The sequence below is a fragment of the Aquarana catesbeiana genome, linkage group LG07 (assembly GCF_042186555.1).
Source record: "Aquarana catesbeiana isolate 2022-GZ linkage group LG07, ASM4218655v1, whole genome shotgun sequence".
In the NCBI taxonomy this organism is placed as follows: Eukaryota; Metazoa; Chordata; class Amphibia; order Anura; family Ranidae; genus Aquarana; species Aquarana catesbeiana.
This window is the reverse complement of record NC_133330.1, coordinates 326186424-326204483: the sequence shown is the minus strand read 5'-3', so window position 1 is coordinate 326204483 and position 18060 is coordinate 326186424. Positions and strand designations below refer to the sequence as shown.

Genomic DNA, 18060 nt, shown 5'->3' with positions numbered 1-18060 from the left:
GTGTATCTGTTACTCACTGGGGAGATTTACCTTCACTTCCTGTCCCATAGCCAAAACAGGAAGTGAAGGGAACTCCCTGCAAAAAAAGGGAATCCATTGGGGCCCCCAAGTCACTATCAGAAGATTTAATCTCTATTACTTTTCTGGGGACAACTCAAAAGTTGGGATCTTCCTTTTTCTTTCATTTAAAATTTCTGCACTTCGGCACACTCAGCTCACGCCATAGCATTCATGTCATTCGTGAGAACTGCACTCCACCACACTCTGCTCACTCCTGGCATCCCCTTCATTAGCCAGAGCTGTGCTCCAGCACAATTGGTTTTCTCCATAGTATCCATGTCACCAGTGAGATCTGCACTAGAGCACACACAGCTCAATTCCTTTGGAAGTCACCAGTGAGATCTGCACTGTTGCGCACACAGCTTGCTCCCCAGAATTGATGTCACCAATGAGATTTGCACTCCAGTACATAGCTCGCTCCCCAGTAATCATGTCACCAGTGAGATCTGTATTATTGCATACACAGCTCACAACCCAGTATTGATGTCACCAGTGAGATTTGCACTCCAGTACACACAACTTACACCCCCGTATCCATTAAGGCAGTAAGATCTGCATCCCTTTCACACTAAGCCGCCCCGGGTGTCCGTGGTAAAGCGGCGCTGTTTTTAGCGCCGATTTACCGTTTTAACCCCCGCTAGCGTTCAAAAAGGGGTTAAATCCGCCTGCAAAACGCCGCAACAGCGGCGCTTGGCTGGCGGTATAGCAGCGCTGCCCTATTGTTTTCAATGGGGAAGAGCAGTGGAGGAGCGGTGTATTCGCCGCTCCTCCACTGCTGCAAAGAAGCTGCTGGCAGGACTTTTTGTGACGTCCTGCCAGCATAGCGCCCCAGTGTGAAAGCACTCGTGCTTTCACACTGGGTTTGCAGCTGAGGCTTTTTTCAGGCGATATTTTTAGCGCTGTATCGCCTGAAAAATGCCTCAGTGTGAAAGGGGTCTTAGACCTTTTTCACACTGAGCCAACCCCGGCGTCAGCAGTAAAGCGGCGCTATTTTTAGCGCCGCTTTACCGTCGTTTTAGCGGCGCTATTTGGACGCTAGCGGGCCGAAAAGGAGTTAAATCCACCCGCAAAAACGCCACTGCAGCAGCGCTTTGCCGGCGGTATAGCAGCATTGCCCCATTGTTTTCAATGGGCAGGGGCCTTTTTAAATCGGTGAGTTCACCGCACCTAATGCGCTCCAAAGAAGCTGTTGGCAGGACTTTTTCTGATGCCCTGCCAGCGCACCGCTCCAGTGTGAATGGAGCCGCTGTTTCAGGGCGCTTTGCAGGCGCTATTTTTAACGCTATTGCGCCTGCAAAGTGCCTCAGTATGAAAGGGGTCTTATGCACCAGTGTGAAAGGGGTCTTATGCACACAGATTTAACTCCCCAGTATCGATGTCACCAGTGAGATCTGCACTACAGCAATACACACAGCTCAATCCCCATGAATTTTACCAGTGAGATCTGTACTGCACACACAGCTTGCTCCCCACTATTCATGTCACTAGTGAGATTTGCACTCCAGTACTCACAATTCACTCCCCACCCATCCATGTCACAAGTGTGATCTGCACTGCAGAACACACAGCTCAATACCCATCATCCAATACTTTCAGTGCCTTATTGTATCATTTATATCCCAATGACTGCAGAAGGAAAAGTTAATCAACCCTTATCATATGTTATCTATGAATAGCTTTCTTGTCAATGCTTACAGCTGGTTTCACTCTCCACTGGATGCCATCATTCCCAGTCACCATAACCTCAAACACGCCACTGGGTTGAAACCCGTTCTGTTCATTCTCCGAGGAGATCTTGAAGTGCTGCGTCTCGAATATCTCGGCCCCGTAATATTTGGTCAGTGTCTCCAGCGTGGACATGTACTTCACTTTCAGGTCGTGCGGGGACACGCTGCTGTCACAGATCGTTTTATTGTTGAATTCTTTCAAGAAATTTTTGAAGACGTTATTGATCCGAATCCGGGTCAGGATATTTCTTTGCTTGATGGTTCGGTTTAAAGTTTCGGGGATATACTTCTTGTAGCTGCAAGGTTAACAAAAGAGGTTGCTTAGTACAGATAATTTTACTTAGGAGGACGCTGCACCATTCACATCAGTAGAGCCAACATTGACCAGAGTCAGTCTAAGGCAGTGTTTCTCAACTCCAGTCCTCAAGGCACACCAACAGGTCATGTTTTCAGGATTTCCCTCAGATGAAACGGCTGTGGTAATTACTAAGGCAGTGAAAACTGATCAAATCACCTGTGCAAAATAGTGGAAATCCTGAAAACCCGACCTGTTGGTGCACCTTGAGGACTGGAGTTGAGAAACACTGCTCTAAGGTTCCTTCAGCAAAAAAGAGGGTTTCAGCATGTCAGACCAGTGAGTTGTTGCCACATCCCTAATTGTGTATCAAGAAAAAAGAACCCCCCTTCATTGGGACTTTGTAGGCAGCAACCACACATTTAGAACATTTAATTTATTAGGTATACATAAAATCATTCGATCAGGTTATGACCGATGGTTAAAAGGACATAGAAAAAAAATACTACACAAGTATACAAAAAAGCATAGCCAAGACAAAAAACACGATAGGTTACATGGTATGCATGACAAAAATATAGTGGTTACTCTCCGGTATATAGTGATCTCCGGTACCAACGCGTTTCTGTTTCAAGCACCTTCGTCAGGGGTATTTAATAAGAGTATATGCTGTCATAATTTTGTCTTACATGTGAAATGTTCCACCATATAACTTAGAAAAATGGATGAAGCATTGCCAGCGGGGACGTCAGATGCCCACCAAGAGCACCAATAACGCACGATAATATCAGAAAAACTGGAATTTGCCCATTCAATTTGCCTGGTGATCGCAAGGAGTCATTGCCAAACAAGGTCTGTAAATTTTAAGTGAAAGCGCTATCCGAAGCCTTAAATATGGTTCCTGATCCATATATAGCAGCAACACATTCCAAATCCTTGAGTATTAGACCTTCCTATGGACAAAGAGGCCCTCTGTCTCTGTGTCACCCCGCTCTGCAGTGCTCAGATAGCGCTTTCACTTAAAATTTACAGACCTTGTTTGGCAAACCCGCCATATACGACTCCTTCCGATCACCAGGCAAATTGAATGGGTAAATTCACGTTTTTCTGATATTATTGTGCGTTATTGGTGCTCTTGGTGGGCATCTATTGACACCCCCCGTTGACAGTGCTTCATCCATTTTTCTAAATTATATAGTGGAACATTTCACATATACAGTATCTCACAAATGTGAGTACACCCTTCACATTTCTGTAAATATTTTCTTCTATCTTTTCATGTGACAACACTGAAGAAATGACACTTTGCTACAATGTAAAGTAGTGAGTGTACAGCTTGTATAACAGTGTAAATTTGCTGTCCCCTCAAAATAACTCAACACACAGCCATTAATGTCTAAACCGCTGGCAACAAAAGTGAGTACACCCCTAAGTGAAAATGTCCAAATTGGGCCCAAAGTGTCAATATTTTGTGTGGCCACCATTATTTTACAGCACTGCCTTAACCCTCTTGGGCATGGAGGTCACCAGAGCTTCACAGGTTACCACTGAAGTCCTCTTCCCCTCCTCCATGACAACATCACAGAGCTGGTGGATGTTGGAGACCTTGCGCTCCTCCACCTTCTGTTTGAGGATGCCCCACAGATGATCAATAGGGTTTAGGTCTGGAGACATGCTTGGCCTGTCCATCACCTTTACCCTCAGCTTCTTTAGCAAGGCAGGGGTCATCTTGGAGGTGTGTTTGGGGTCGTTATGTTGGAATACTGCCCTGTGGCCCAGTCTCTGAAGGGAGGGGATCATGCTCTGCTTCAGTATGTCACAGTACATGTTGGCATTCATGGTTCCCTCAATGATCTGTAGCTCCCCAGTGCCGGCAGCACTCATGCAGCCCCAGACCATGACACTCCCACCACCATGCTTGACTGTAGGCAAGACACACTTGTCTTTGTACTCCTCACCTGGTTACTGCCACACAGGCTTGTCACCATCTGAACCAAAAAGTTTATCTTGGTTCCAGTAATCCATGTCCTTAGTCTGCTTGTCTTCATCAAACTGTTTGTGGGCTTTCTTGTGCATCATCTTTAGAAGAGGCTTCCTTCTGGGATGACAGCCATGCCGACCAATTTGATGCAGTGTGCGGCGTATGGTCTGAGCACTGACAGGCTGACCCCCCACCCCTTCAACCTCTGCAGCAATGCTGGCAGCACTTATACCTCTATTTCCCAAAGACAACCTCTGGATATGACGCTGAGCATGTGTACTCAACTTCTTTGGTCAACCATGGCGAGGCCTGTTCTGAGTGGAACCTGTCCTGTTAAACCGCTGTATGGTCTTGGCCACTGTGCTGCAGCTCCGTTTCAGGGTCTTGGCAATCTTCTTATAGCCTAGACCATCTTTATGTAGAGCAACAATTTAAGGTTTAACCTTAAACTACGTAGAGGATTCTTTACTGTAAGAGTGGCAAGGATGTGGAATTCCCTTCCACAGGCGGTGGTCTCAGCGGGGAGCATTGATAGTTTCTTGAAGCTATTAGATAATCACCTGAATGACCGTAACATACAGGGATATGTAATGTAATACTGACACATAATCACACACATAGGTTGGACTTGATGGACTTGTGTCTTTTTTCAACCTCACCTACTATGTAACTATGTAACAATTCTTTTTTTCAGATCCTCAGAGTTCTTTGCCATGAGGTGCCATGTTGAACTTCCAGTGACCAGTAAGAGAGTGAGAGCGATAACACCAAATTTAACACACCTGTTCCCCATTCACACCTGAGACCTTGTAACACTAACGAGTCACATGACATCGGGGAGGGAAAATGGCTATTTGGGCCCAATTTGGAAATTTTCACTTAGGGGTGTACTCACTTTTGTTGCCAGCGGTTTAGACATTAATGGCTGTGTGTTGAGTTATTTTGAGAGGACAGCAAATTTACACTGTTATACAAGCTGTACACTCACTACTTTACATTGTAGCAAAGTGTCATTTCTTCAAAAAGATAGAATAAAATGTTTACAAAAATGTAAGGGGAGTACTCACTTTTGTGAGATACTGTAAGACAAAATTTGACTGCATATACTCTCCCCCGACGAAGGTGCTTGAACCAGAAACGCGTCGGGTACCGGAGATCTCTATATACCGGAGAGTAACAACTATCTTTTTGTCATGCATACCATGTAACCTATCGTGTTTTTTTGCCTTGTCTTTGCTTTTTTGTAAATTCTCACTCTGGTTTTCAGTTCAGGAAAAGCTTTTGTATGACAACATTCTGAAAGCAAATGCGGTGATGGTATCAGATCTGGTTTTCTGCATCTCTAAGAATGCAAAACACTCTGCACAGAGCAGTAAAAATATATACATTAGTCCAAGCATACAGTCATAGGGCAGAGGGGAGCAGCAAGTTGCAGCCAGATTATGCCAACAGCTCTTAGAACATGGCTTTATAAACCAACCTATTCACAGGCCGAGGCCCTCCTGAGAACAAAAGGCCCATCCATTCTAGTGCAGGGCCCACTATAGTTTCCCATGGCAATAAACTAAAAGGTGGTGCACACAATGTTGAAGAATATGTAAACCAAACATTTCATATTCCTGATATGTGCCTGCTGTACAATGTACTTGTATTAGAAACTCTCCTGTTCTATATGTATTGCTTCCTTTTTTTGTGAAATCCCTGGTGTTCCTGCCAGTCTCTCTGCTTTCCTATCAAAAACTGACCACGCTAGGCAGGAGAGCACAGCACGGATAGTTCTCTAGCTGTGCTGGGAACTCAGTCTGCTCTCCTCCAATGATCAAACTTGTGCTGACGCACCTCCTCTGCACAGTCATTAACTGGAATGACCAGTGTACTACTGTTTCTTCACCCTCACCTCTCTGACCCCTATATGCAGCTGGGAAGAGAGGGTATGTGATCACTTCTTAAAAAAAAAAAAAAAAAAAAAAAAAAAAAAAAGGTATTTTTAACCTCCCTGGCGGTATGATTATTTTGGATTTTAGGTGCTGAAAGCGGTACAATTATTTTGCATGGAAATTTGGCGTTTTATATTGTAGGTCTGTAAATCTTAACAATAACACACTTAAATCTGTCCAAACCAGAGTCTAGTAGATATCCCGGGTATGATAAAGTTTGAAACACAAAAACATAAATTATAATATAATAAATAAAAATAAATAATTAAAAAAAATTTAAAAAAATAGTAATAAAATAAATTTCCCCACAATTCACTATCGCTCAATTCTGCAAGTGTTCTAATTTACTATCGCTGTTTTCTAGCTGGTCTAAAGCCACTTTTGACGTAAAGGGACACTTTTTGGTTGCTATGGACAATCTCCAGTTTCCAGGCAGAAAGAACAGTGTATATCATGTAAAACTGCATGCAGGGCATGGGCCAGAGCACTGGGGACAAAAGGGATGTGAAATCATTTCATACAGTACTGTAATCTGTAAGATTACAGTACTGTATGTGTTATGATTTTGACAGTTTTTTGAATTTGCCGCCAGGCTCCGCCCCCGTGCGTCGCGCCGCTCGCAGGGAACGGAGCCTGGCACGGAGAGGCTTCGGAGGAGGACGGAGCCCTCGGACACTGCGGGGGACATCGCAGGATCCCGGGGACAATGTAAGTAACGCCGCCCCAGGATCCTGCAATGCGATCCCGAGTGTGGCTCGGGGTTACCGCTAATGGTACTGAATTTTAACCCCGAGCCACACTCGGGAAAACCGCCAGGGAGGCTACGGTTTTATATATCTATACACAAAGGTTTTGCCATTTAACTCTATTTTAAACTAAGTGGGTTATTTTTACAAGGTGAGGGTTCACATATACTTTAACCCCTCTCTTCCTTCTCAGTAAAAAAAGGGTAGGCTTGGCCGTGTTGCATGTCCCACCTCAATTTCTCAAAAAATAGCAGAAGGCATTTAAGAACCTGCCCCACTTTAAGCAGAGATGGATCTTTTTTTCATGCTTTTGGCTGCAAAACTTACTATAGCCCGATCCTCAAAAAAATGAATGAATGAATAAATAAATAAATAAAAAGACCTCAGTGCATATCTCGCTATATAGATAAATATATAAGTTGTCTTGGATGATGAACAAGTTACCGCTGTGGTCAATGATGCTACTAAGCGATCTGAGGTCACCCGGAGCCCCATGGGCTGGTTATGTCCATGTTAAACTATAGGGGTTTCAAACAAGTTAAAGTGATTGTAAATGATCACTTTGTAAAACAATCCATTCCGTTTAAAATAGAAATGGAAGACGAAACATTTTTTTGTATAGTTATAAAAAAAAAGCAAAAAAAAAAAAAAAAAAAAAACACAAACAAAGAAATACATCTTTTCTCTCTTTTTATTTTTACAAGTGATCACATTCCCCTCTGTTCTCAGCTGCATAAGAACTGGGGGGAGGAGAAGCAGCAGCACACTGAGCTGGCCAGTGAATGGCTGTGCAGTAGGGATGTTTCAGGACAAGTCTGATCATTGGAGGAGAGTACACCAAGTTCCCAGCATAGCTAGAGAACTGACCAGGATGTGCTCTCCTGCTTAGTGCGGTCAGATTTTATTGGTAAAGCAGAGGGACTGGCAGGAACACCAGGGGTTTCACATAAAGGAAACAATACAAAGAGAACAGGAGACTTTCTCATACAAGTACATGGTACAGCAGACATATCAGGAATATGTGTGTTGGGGTAACAAACTCTTTAAAAGTTAAGTTCACTTTTACAGAAAATCTGTAAGGTCAACTTACACTGGACCCCCTTCCCATTCCCCCTCCCCCCCCCCCCCCGGTCCCGCTGTATCTGAGGCCGACAATCACCCGCTAGGAGACATCGGGTCGCCGCTTCACCGATCTGGGGATTTGAAATCCCCCGTGGCTTAATCTCCTAAATGTACCTCGAAAGATATGTATAGGAGGCATTCTAATTGGTTGCGACCAATCAGAACCCGCCTAGCCCATCCTGTCAGCGGGGGGAGAAGAGGGAAAGCTGGGGGGGGGGGGGGCGATTTCAAATCCCTGGACCGGTGAAGCGGCGATCCGATGTCTCCTAGCGACTGATCGCTGGCCTCAGGTACAGCGGGACCGGGGGGGGGGGGGTCCAGTGTAAACTCACCTTACATATTTTCTGTAAAGGTGAACTTATACTTTAAGTTCACCCCCTGGACGGACATAGTTCAGGGATACTTCGCTTTTCAAGGTTTAATTGTTGGTTTTGTCCAGTGCTCTAGTTATGGAGAGATGTATATCATTCCCTGCATTTGAAAAGTCTGAGTCCTGGCTGTTGTAACAATTACGGTGACTTCTTTTTGTCGGATTTTAAAGTTTCAATAAAAACTACTGAAAGTAAAAATAGCTGAACGGCCGCCATCGTGCTGCTGTATAAAGTGTGTTCTGAGTCCAGTGACATCCCCAAGGGGGAAGAACTATTTTCAGTTTACAATGCAATACCAGGTTTCAATATCAAGTGCTGCTACAAAGAAATATAAAATTTGAGATCACTGTCCCCCAGGGACATGCAGTCAGGGGTAACAGGTGAGGCAGTGCCGTAGCTCGGCAACCTGGGTCCAAATTGGGGGGGGGGGGGGGGGGGGAGTATGTAGCCTAAGTCCTACCCCACCACTGGTAAAAATGTGGGGCTCCTACGACCTATGGTTCCAGAGATATGGGGCTCCTTGTGCAGCCTTTCAGAAGCTAAATGCAGAGCAGCCAGTTTAAATACAAGCCGACACACTCTGTTTGCAGCAGACTGAGAGGATGAGCTCACAGCGCCTCTCCTCACTTCTTGTCAGAGGCACTGAGCTCAATGGGCAGCTTGGAGTTTTGGACCAATGGTAAAGCACCATTGGTCCCAGCTGTCCAATAAAAATGCTGCAGTGGAGGCACGCCTCTCACTGCAGTGTCATAGAAGGGGGCGTGTGTCTAAAAGAGCCCAGCCCTTTTAACTACAAGGAAATAACATGTGTTTATGTGTATAAGATTTACCCACAATCCCATGGTTTTCTCACACAGTTAAGAGGAAGAAACTGACTCTGTTGAAAAGGTACTGTTCTATTCACGCTAAATCATATAATTTATATGTATATGTTAGCACATAATAATTTATTATTTATCTAATTACTGTGAAATTACTGGTTGGAAGTCATAACTTCAGTAATTTGTCCATTAAGCCACCTGCTTGAGTACAGTTTTCGAAAATATAGTAAATTACCTTAAAAACAACATATAATAAATTTTGTATATTACTTATGGCAATAAACCTCTTGCCACGCAGGCCAATTCTGACACTTTTCTCCTACATGTAAAATCATACTTTATTTGCTAGAAAATTACTCAGAACCCCCAAATATTTTATATACAGTGTATATTATTTTAGTAGACACCCCGGAGCAGTGATGGTGAACCCTGGCACCCCCAGATGTTCTGGAACTACATTTCCCATGATGCTCATGCACTCTGCAGTGTAGTGGAGCGCCAAGGTTCGCCATCACTGCCCTAGGAAATAAAATGCAACTTTTTATGTCGCACGGTATTTGCGCAGCATTTTCTTTTTAAATGCCTTTTTTTGGGAAAAAACACGGTTTCATGAATTAAAAAAAAAAAAAAAAAAAACACTAAAGTTAGCCCGATTTTTTTGTACAATGTGAAAGATGATGTTACGCTGAGTAGATACCCAACATGTCACACTTTTAAAATTGCGCACATTTGTGGAATGGCGCCAAACTTCAGTACTTCTAAATCTCAATAGGTGATGCGTTACATTTTTTTTACAGGTTACATGTTTAGAGTTACAGAAGAGGTCCAGTGCTAGAATTATTGTTCTCGCTCTCAACGATCGCGGCGTATGTAACCTGTGTGTATCTGGCTCTGATACCAGCCAGTTCCTCACCAGCCACTGACCTCACCGCACGGCCCTAGGAACCCTGGGACCTGTAAGGAGTAGCCCTGAGAGGACTTCTATTAAATCCATGTGAATCATCCCAGAAACACAGTTTAGAAGACACGTTGATCTCATAACTGCCAAGACTGACCTTATGTCCTTGGGGAGCTCCGGAAGCTGCATGTTCCTATTGATGGCGTAGTGAGAGATCGCCAGCACTGCCATCCCTAAACATTCGTTTTCTATTTCATGCACCTCTTGGTCATTTTTAGGGTCCCGGACTGGAGCCAAGCACTTCACCAGTTCATACTGTCCCTAATGAAGGCAAAGTAAAAGAAATTCACAAAAAGCACAGCAAGAGTTTTCGAAGTCCCATTAATCTACAGACATTAGGCCTGCCAAATTCTTCTCATCCCCTTTGCTTACTCTTTTGGGACTTTCATTCTCTTTTCAGTTTCTATCTTAGTTTCTTGGTTAAAGTAAACCAAATACAACAAAAACGTTAGGCTACATTCAGAATAGCAGCAGCCAAGGGTGTAGGCAACGATCACAGCCGCTGGCAGGAGACTAGCGATTCTTGCCGAGGCCAGCAGCTGTAATCGTTGCCTGCACACACGATGTTTAAACAGCTGCAGCTGTCAGCAGCGGCACTCAGATTTATACTCTGTGTACAAATCTATGTCTGAGCCAACGCTGTTCACATGGAACCACTCATCTGAATGTGAATAGAGCCTCCGACCAACCCTGGACAGAGCAGTGTGCGTCCAGGGTCAGCGTTTCTGCGGCGTTTTGGATGCACCCAACTGGCCACAGATAATCGGCCAATTTTATGCGGCCATAGCATAGAGCAAGGGTCTTCAAACTATGGCCCTCCAGTTGTGCAGAAACTACAATTCCCATCATGCCTAGTCATGTCTATGAATGTCAGAGTTTTACAATGCCTCATGGGATGTGTAGTTCCGCAACAGCTGCAGGGCCGTAGTTTGAGGATCCCTGGCATAGAGTGTTGCTACACCCAGAGGCCACAGAAGGTCGCCTCTGAACGCAGCGAACTAGCCACCTATCTGAATGTAGCCTAACCTGCCACTGCAGACCTGAAATGCTAGTTGCCTGGCTATTATTCAGATCCTTTACATGGGCACTACCAGTTTGCCCAGAATGGATGCAGTGATATTGTCTCTAAGCGAACGTACCCTCAAATGATCTATTGCTATATGCGTCTCTGTGGTTTCTCCTTTGAGAGATCAGAGCGAAGGCTGTACTTTAATGCGGTGCACTTGGGATACACCGAGACACTGGCCTGGGACATCCATACAAAGTATCTCCCAAGCAAGTGATTTAGAAAGCGCTGAAGCAAATGGATCAACATGACAGCCAGGGAACTGGTATTATTTTTGAAGCAGAGGTCAGCAATTAGTAGGTGCCATACTTCCCCACTACAGAATTATTTTAAAAGTGAAGTCACTAGTGACGTTGCCTTCTCAGGGGGCATCTGGGCAGCCAAGGCTACGTCACTTGTGCCTTCAGGGAACCAGGAAATGGATGCAAAAAAGGTAAAGTCAAAAAAAAAAAAATTAAGTGTTAGGGCTCATGTACACTACAGCTTCTAAACTAAGAAGCTTTAGGCGTTTTTTTTTTTTGCCATAGATCCTAAACTCAAACACCACAAAAGCCTATGTGTCCATGTACATATAGCCTTTCACAAGAGTTTAGAAGCTGCTGCGGTTAGGGGAGGTTCAACCGCCCTCAACCTCCCTCTCCTGAAAGCGGAAGAATTGCATTCAGGATAGGAACGTTTTGAACGCCAGCCGCAAAATCGTGATAAAAACGCAGCGTGATTTTGCTATTTTCCCCCGCGGCCAGGGGTCAACATAGCCTGTGTGTACACGAGTTCTTAGATGATTTCGTAGCAGCGTGCAGGGATGCATGCCAAAGGTGAATTTTAATAAAAGGTCCATTTTATTGTACATCTCTCCAGTGACATTCTTAAGCACACAATCGGACTTTCCGACAACAAAACCGTGGAATTTTGCTCGAAGGTTGTTGGCTCCAACTTGTCTTGCATACACACGGCCACGCAAAAGTTGGCCAACAATTACAAACGTAGTGACGTACAAGACGTACGTGATGTCTCCATTACGAACGCTAGTTATATCTCCGGCTCGTACTCGATTCCGAGCACGCGTGGACTTTTGTCCGACGGACTTGTGTACACACGATCGGAAAGTCCGGCAACAAACATTTGTTGGTGGAAAATTTGAGAGCCTGCTAGCCAACATTTGTTGGCGGAGAGTCCGACAACAAATGTCCGATGGAGCGTACACACGGTCGGATTTTCCGCCAGCAAGCTCACATCCAACATTTGTTGTCGGAAAATCCGATCGTGTGTACGGGGCATTAGACTCCTTTCACACTGAGGCGCTTGACAGGCATTTTTTGCGCTACAAATAGCGCCTGTAAACTGCCTCTTCTGCAGCCCCAGTGTGAAAGACCGAGTGCTTTCAAACTGGGGCGGTGCGCTTGCAGGACGGGGAAAGAAGTCCTGCAAGCAGCATCTTTGTGGCGGTGAGGGAGCGCTGTATACACCGCTGTATACACCACTCCTCCACTGCCCCTGCCTATTGAAACGAATAAGCACTTTGAAAGCAGCTTCAAGCGGGCGCTTTTAACCCCTTTTTAACCTCTCCTGGGGTGGTTAAAAGCGACCCGCTTACCGCTATAACAGCGGTAAAGCACCGCTTAAAACTATCAGCGCTTTACTGCCAATGCCCGCACCTCCCCAGTGTGAAAGGGGTCTTAATATAGCTGTTTTTTGTAACTTGTATCATTGACATCAGATTGTGCTGCTTTAAATAGCCAATATTTATAGAACATCTGTTACTTGGATGTGTAGTTTTCATTTACCCGGCATCTTCCCCTCTCTGCACCATTAAATGAAGCTACACAACTGCTGCTTTCAATGAGGCTTCCACATTTTTTTCCCTCCACTACAATGCGCTTTACCTGTGCAAATATATAATCCAGTGAGTTGGCATCAAGAATCGGAGTTCCGTCTTGCACCTTGCCGTCATAATTGTCCCTCTGCTTCTTAGGGTAATACCTATAGACCGGTGATTCGTTTTCATTCGTCCCGTGCCAATTTGTGAAGAAGAATCTGTGACAATGAAAAGCAGAGCGATTGAATAAAGGAATCCGATGTATTATTTTTTTTTTTTTATCTGTATCATATGATATGTGATAGAATCAAGATAGATAGATACAATAGTCCAGGATTGCTGCACTTTAAAAATGTATTTAAATAATTGAAGCAAAAAAATAAAACTAAAAAAACAGCGTACAGAGCAAGTTCATCAGAACAGTTGCAACCCACATACACTATCCAGTTGATCCAGGAGGAAGGCGACCCCCCCCCCCTTTTTTTTTTTTTTAAACAATCTACTGAGCTGGCCAGAACTATTTCTTGAAGAGTCTATTTCACATCTTCACAGCTCTTACTGTGAAGAAACCTTTCCATATTTGAAGATTAAAACTCTTTTCCTCCAGACGTAAAGAGTTCCCCTTTGTCCTCTCTGATGACCCTAAAGCGGAGTTCCACCCAAAAATGGAACTTCCGCTTATGTACTTTCTCCCCCCTCTCCGGTGTCACATTTGCCACTATTGAGGGGGGAACGCGGACCCGTTTATGACATGTCCCCCTTCCCCACTTCCAGAGATGGGCCGCGGCCTGATCTCCTGGAAGTTCGGCCCCCCTCCCCCCGCCAATTTATTATTTATTTATTTCAGGTACTTATATAGCGCCATCAATTTACGCAGCGCTTTACATATACATTGTACATTCACATGAGTCCCTACCCTCAAGGAGCTTACACTCTAAGGTCCCTAATTCACATTCATACATACTAGGGACAATTTAGACAGGATCCAATTAACCTACCAGCATGTCGCAGCACGCTTCACACATGCGCAGTAAGGAACCAGTAGCGATGCCCGTTTCCCTTAACAGGAATGACAGCGGCAGCACCCGGTAGTTGATCTGAAGATCGGCTGGGGAGGCGACATCGCGGGCTCCCTGGACAGGTAAGTGTCCTAATATTAAAGGTCAGCAGCTGCAGTATTTGTAGCTGCTGATTTTTACTTTTTTTTTTTTTTTTAGCTGGAACTCCTTCTTAAGTCTAGGGTCACACTGTAGCCATGTCAGAGATCGCATGTGATTCGCACCCGCACTGCGGTGCCGATCACATGCGATGTCTGAGCAATACGCGCGTTCAGGCATACAGTTTAATGGCTGAACTTGCATTGGATTCGCATAAAAAAATAAAAATAAAGAAATAAAAAAAAAGTGTTCTCACCCATGCAATTTGATTCTTGTCCAAATTTGCAAACTGATCCGGGGCGTCATTCACATTGTATTGACGCATCGCTACAACTGATCGGGGGGGGGGGGGGTCATTCACATTGTATTGACGCATCGGTTCCCGCATCGCTACAGTGTGAACCTAGGCTGAAGTGTTATGCCCCGTACACACGATCGGACATTGATCGGACATTCCGACAACAAAATCCATGGATTTTTTCCGACGGATGTTGGCTCAAACTTGTCTTGCCTACACACGGTCACACAAGGTTGTCGGAAAATCCGATCGTTCTGAACGCGGTGACGTAAAACACGTACGTCCGGACTATAAAACGGGGCAGTAGCCAATAGCTTTCCTCTCTTAAATTTATTCTGAGCATGCGTGGCACTTTGTGCGTCGGATTTGTGTACACACGATCGGAATTTCCGACAACGGATTTTGTTGTCGGAAAATTTTATATCCTGCTCTCAAACTTTGTGTGTCGGAAATTCCGATGGAAAATGTGTGATGGAGCCCACACACGGTCGGAATTTCCGACAACAAGGTCCTATCACACATTTTCCATCGGAAAATCCGACCGTGTGTACGGGGCATTAGTGTTACTAAACCCAGAACCTTTGCACACAATGCAGAGGATTAACCCCTTAGGGTCCACGATGAGTATAACAAGCATGCTTTATTGCATATACAGACTGATTTTACTGTTGTGGGTTTAGCAATACTTGAAAGTGAATAACACCAAGTTCACTATATGGACCACTTTTGTATTTGTACATGGTGATCATATCCCCCCTTAATCTTCTCAAGAGAATAGATTCAGTTCCTCTAATCTTTCCTCATAGCGGAGCGCCCCCATGCCTCTTATCAGTTTGGTTGCTCTTCTCTGCACTTTCTCCAGTTCCCCGATATCCTTTTTTGAGAACTGGAGCCCAAAACTGAACTTCATATTCCAGATGAGGTCTTACTAATGATTTGTACAGGGGGGGCAAAATGATATCTCTCTCTCTCTCTGAAGTCCATACCTCTCTTAATGCAAGAAAGGATTTTATTTGCTTGGCATTGCATGCTATTATTAGGCTTATGATCTATCAGAAACACCCAGATCCTTCTCCACCATTCATTCCAAGTACAGAAAATAAAAACGACCTCATTTCCTTTTCATTAAAAGTATTATGAAATGAAGATCCAGATACAATTGCCCTTAGGGATCAGGTGGGAATTTCTTTCCCTTTTGAACACAATATTGGAATTTGCTTTATATATATTTGTTTTTGCCCTTCCTCTAGATCAGTTGAAGTTGTTTTTTTTTTTTTTTTTTGTTGAACATGAAACATTTTTTTTTTTCAGTCTGACTTCTTATATAGGTATGCAATCTAACACGTTCAAAGATCAAAGGCCTATTCACATATAGTATACCTGTACAAAGCCTGCATGTATCCGGGATTTTGATGTGTACCTAAACCATGCGCTGGTCTTTGTGTGGGAGGAACCATGCTACAGCTGCAGAATGTATATCGACTTACTTTTATGATTATTCTAAACATAGTATCTTCCTGAAACTGCATTGACCCATCTACTTTCCGGTCAATACACGTACATTTCACTTACCAGAGTGCCGTACTTGTCGAGGATAAAAAAAAAAAAAAAAAAAAAAAAAAAAAAAAAGAAAGAACAGCTGCAGAACGTGTGCAGATGAACAAAATTTAAAGGAAAACTCCACTTTCTCTAAAACGAATTCTATAGCATACAACTGCTAAATAAGATATTGGGTTACTTAAAATGTTAATAAAAATTCCCTCTTATTTGCGATCCAGGCTGTTAAAAGATTTTCTAAAATCATCAGAACATTAAAATGCCGCCTTCCTTGCAATATAATAATTTGTGCGTTACGTAGATTTATGAGCCTTAGATGTGAAGACATTCTGTACCAAGAACTGCACTTCCTCCTCCAATCAGAATCAGACCTGTCCCCTTAAAGCAGGGGTGGGCAATTCATTTTTTTCAAGGGGCCACATGAGAAACTGGGACAACAGCCTCTTGCTTCTCAACAGCAATAGATGGGTCCCTCTAGTCCTGGCAAACACCGGAGAACTACAGTGTGGCCAGGGGAGATGAGAGGGACTCTTCAACCTCCTTTCCCATCTCCCCCATCCCATTTTTTTCCTGCTCTCTTCCTTCCCTCTTTCTCTTTTTGGGGTTCAACATTTACCCCCCCCCCCGTAAAAAATTTAACAAAAACTGGGAGAAGCGGCATGACCTGGCGTGTAGGTGAGATAAGCTGCTGGGCCACCACCTTTTTGGATTTATAGGGTCCATGGATCCTTGGCTATGCAATGCAATCTCTCGCTTCATAATAAATAAATATATATACACACACACACACACACACACACACACACACACACACACACACACACACACACACACACACACACACACACACTTACCAAAAGTATTGGGACGCCGGCCTTTATATACATACACACACTTTAACGGCATCCCAGTCTAAGTCCGTAGGGTTCAATATTGAGTTGGCCCACCCTTTGCAGCTATAACAGCTTCAACTCTTCTGGGAAGGCCGTCCACAAGGTTTAGGAGTGTGTCTATGGGAATGTTTGACCATTCTTTCTTCCAGAAGCACATTTGCGAGGTCAGGATGAGAAGGCCTGGCACGCAGTCTCCTCTCTAATTCATCCCAAAGGTGTTCTATTGGGTTGAGGTCAGGACTCTGCGCGGGCCAGTCAAGTTCCTCCACCCCAAACTCGCTCATCCATGTCTTTATGGACCTTGCTTTGTGCTCTGGTGCGCAGTCATGTTGGAACAGGAAGGGGCCATCCCCAAACTGTTCCCACAAAGTTGGGAGCATGAAATTGTCCAAAATGTCTTGGTATGCCGACGCCTTAAGAGTTCCCATCACTGGCACTAGGGGGTCAAGCCCAACCCCTGAAAAACAACCCCACACCATAATCCCCCCTCCACCAAATGATTTGGACCAGTGCACAAAGAAAGGTCCATAAAGACATGGATGAGCGAGTTTTGGGTTGGAGGAACTTGACTGGCCTGCAGAGAGTCCTGACCTCAACCCGACAGAACACCTGTGGGATGATTTAGAGCGGAGACTGCGAGCCAGGTCTTCTCGTCCAACACCAGTCCCTGACCTTACAAATGCGTTTCTGGAAGAACGGTCAAAAATTCCCATAGCCACACTCCTAAACCTTCCCAGAAGAGTTGAAGCTGTTATAGCTGAAAAGGGTGGGCCAACTCCATAGTGACTTTGCGGACGCCATTAAAGTGCATGTAAAGGTAGGTGTCCCAATACTTTTGACAACATAGTGTATCGTAGGTTATGCCTAAATGTTTTGGACTTCTGCACTGTCACGCTGATTCTTCTAAATAAAGAATTAAAAAAAAGAAAAGAAACTGGGACTGTTGTGGAGGATTACCTTAATTCTACTCATTATTGGTTTTGGACCTGGGAAGGTCTAAATGTATGTAAACATATACAGCACAAACACCTAGCGCCAGGAATAATGGGCACAGCTGTTCATGAAATAATTACAGCCGGTCAGGCGTCCATTTCTTTTATCACCCCTGGCTGCCCACCTACTGTAAAAAAAAAAAAAAAAAGATGTTCACATGCTGTGGCACTTTTAACTTGGAGTGCATTTAGTAATCAGAGGACACTTTGTATTCATAGAAACAAGTGCAAAGCATTGTCTGGGTGGCACCCACCTCCTGTGC

General features: G+C 44.3%; 1 protein-coding gene across 1 annotated transcript in view; it reads right to left on the bottom strand.

Moving 5' to 3' along the window:
- Window positions 1-18060, bottom strand: part of JAK1 (Janus kinase 1) — a 181356-nt gene that overhangs the window by 58815 nt on the left and 104481 nt on the right. The window contains exons 5-7 of the mRNA XM_073593803.1: window positions 12968-13118; window positions 10116-10279; window positions 1756-2083 (exon numbers count right to left, since the gene is read on the bottom strand). Coding sequence (XP_073449904.1) covers window positions 1756-2083; window positions 10116-10279; window positions 12968-13118 — 643 coding nt within the window. The remainder of the gene's footprint in view (window positions 1-1755; window positions 2084-10115; window positions 10280-12967; window positions 13119-18060) is intronic.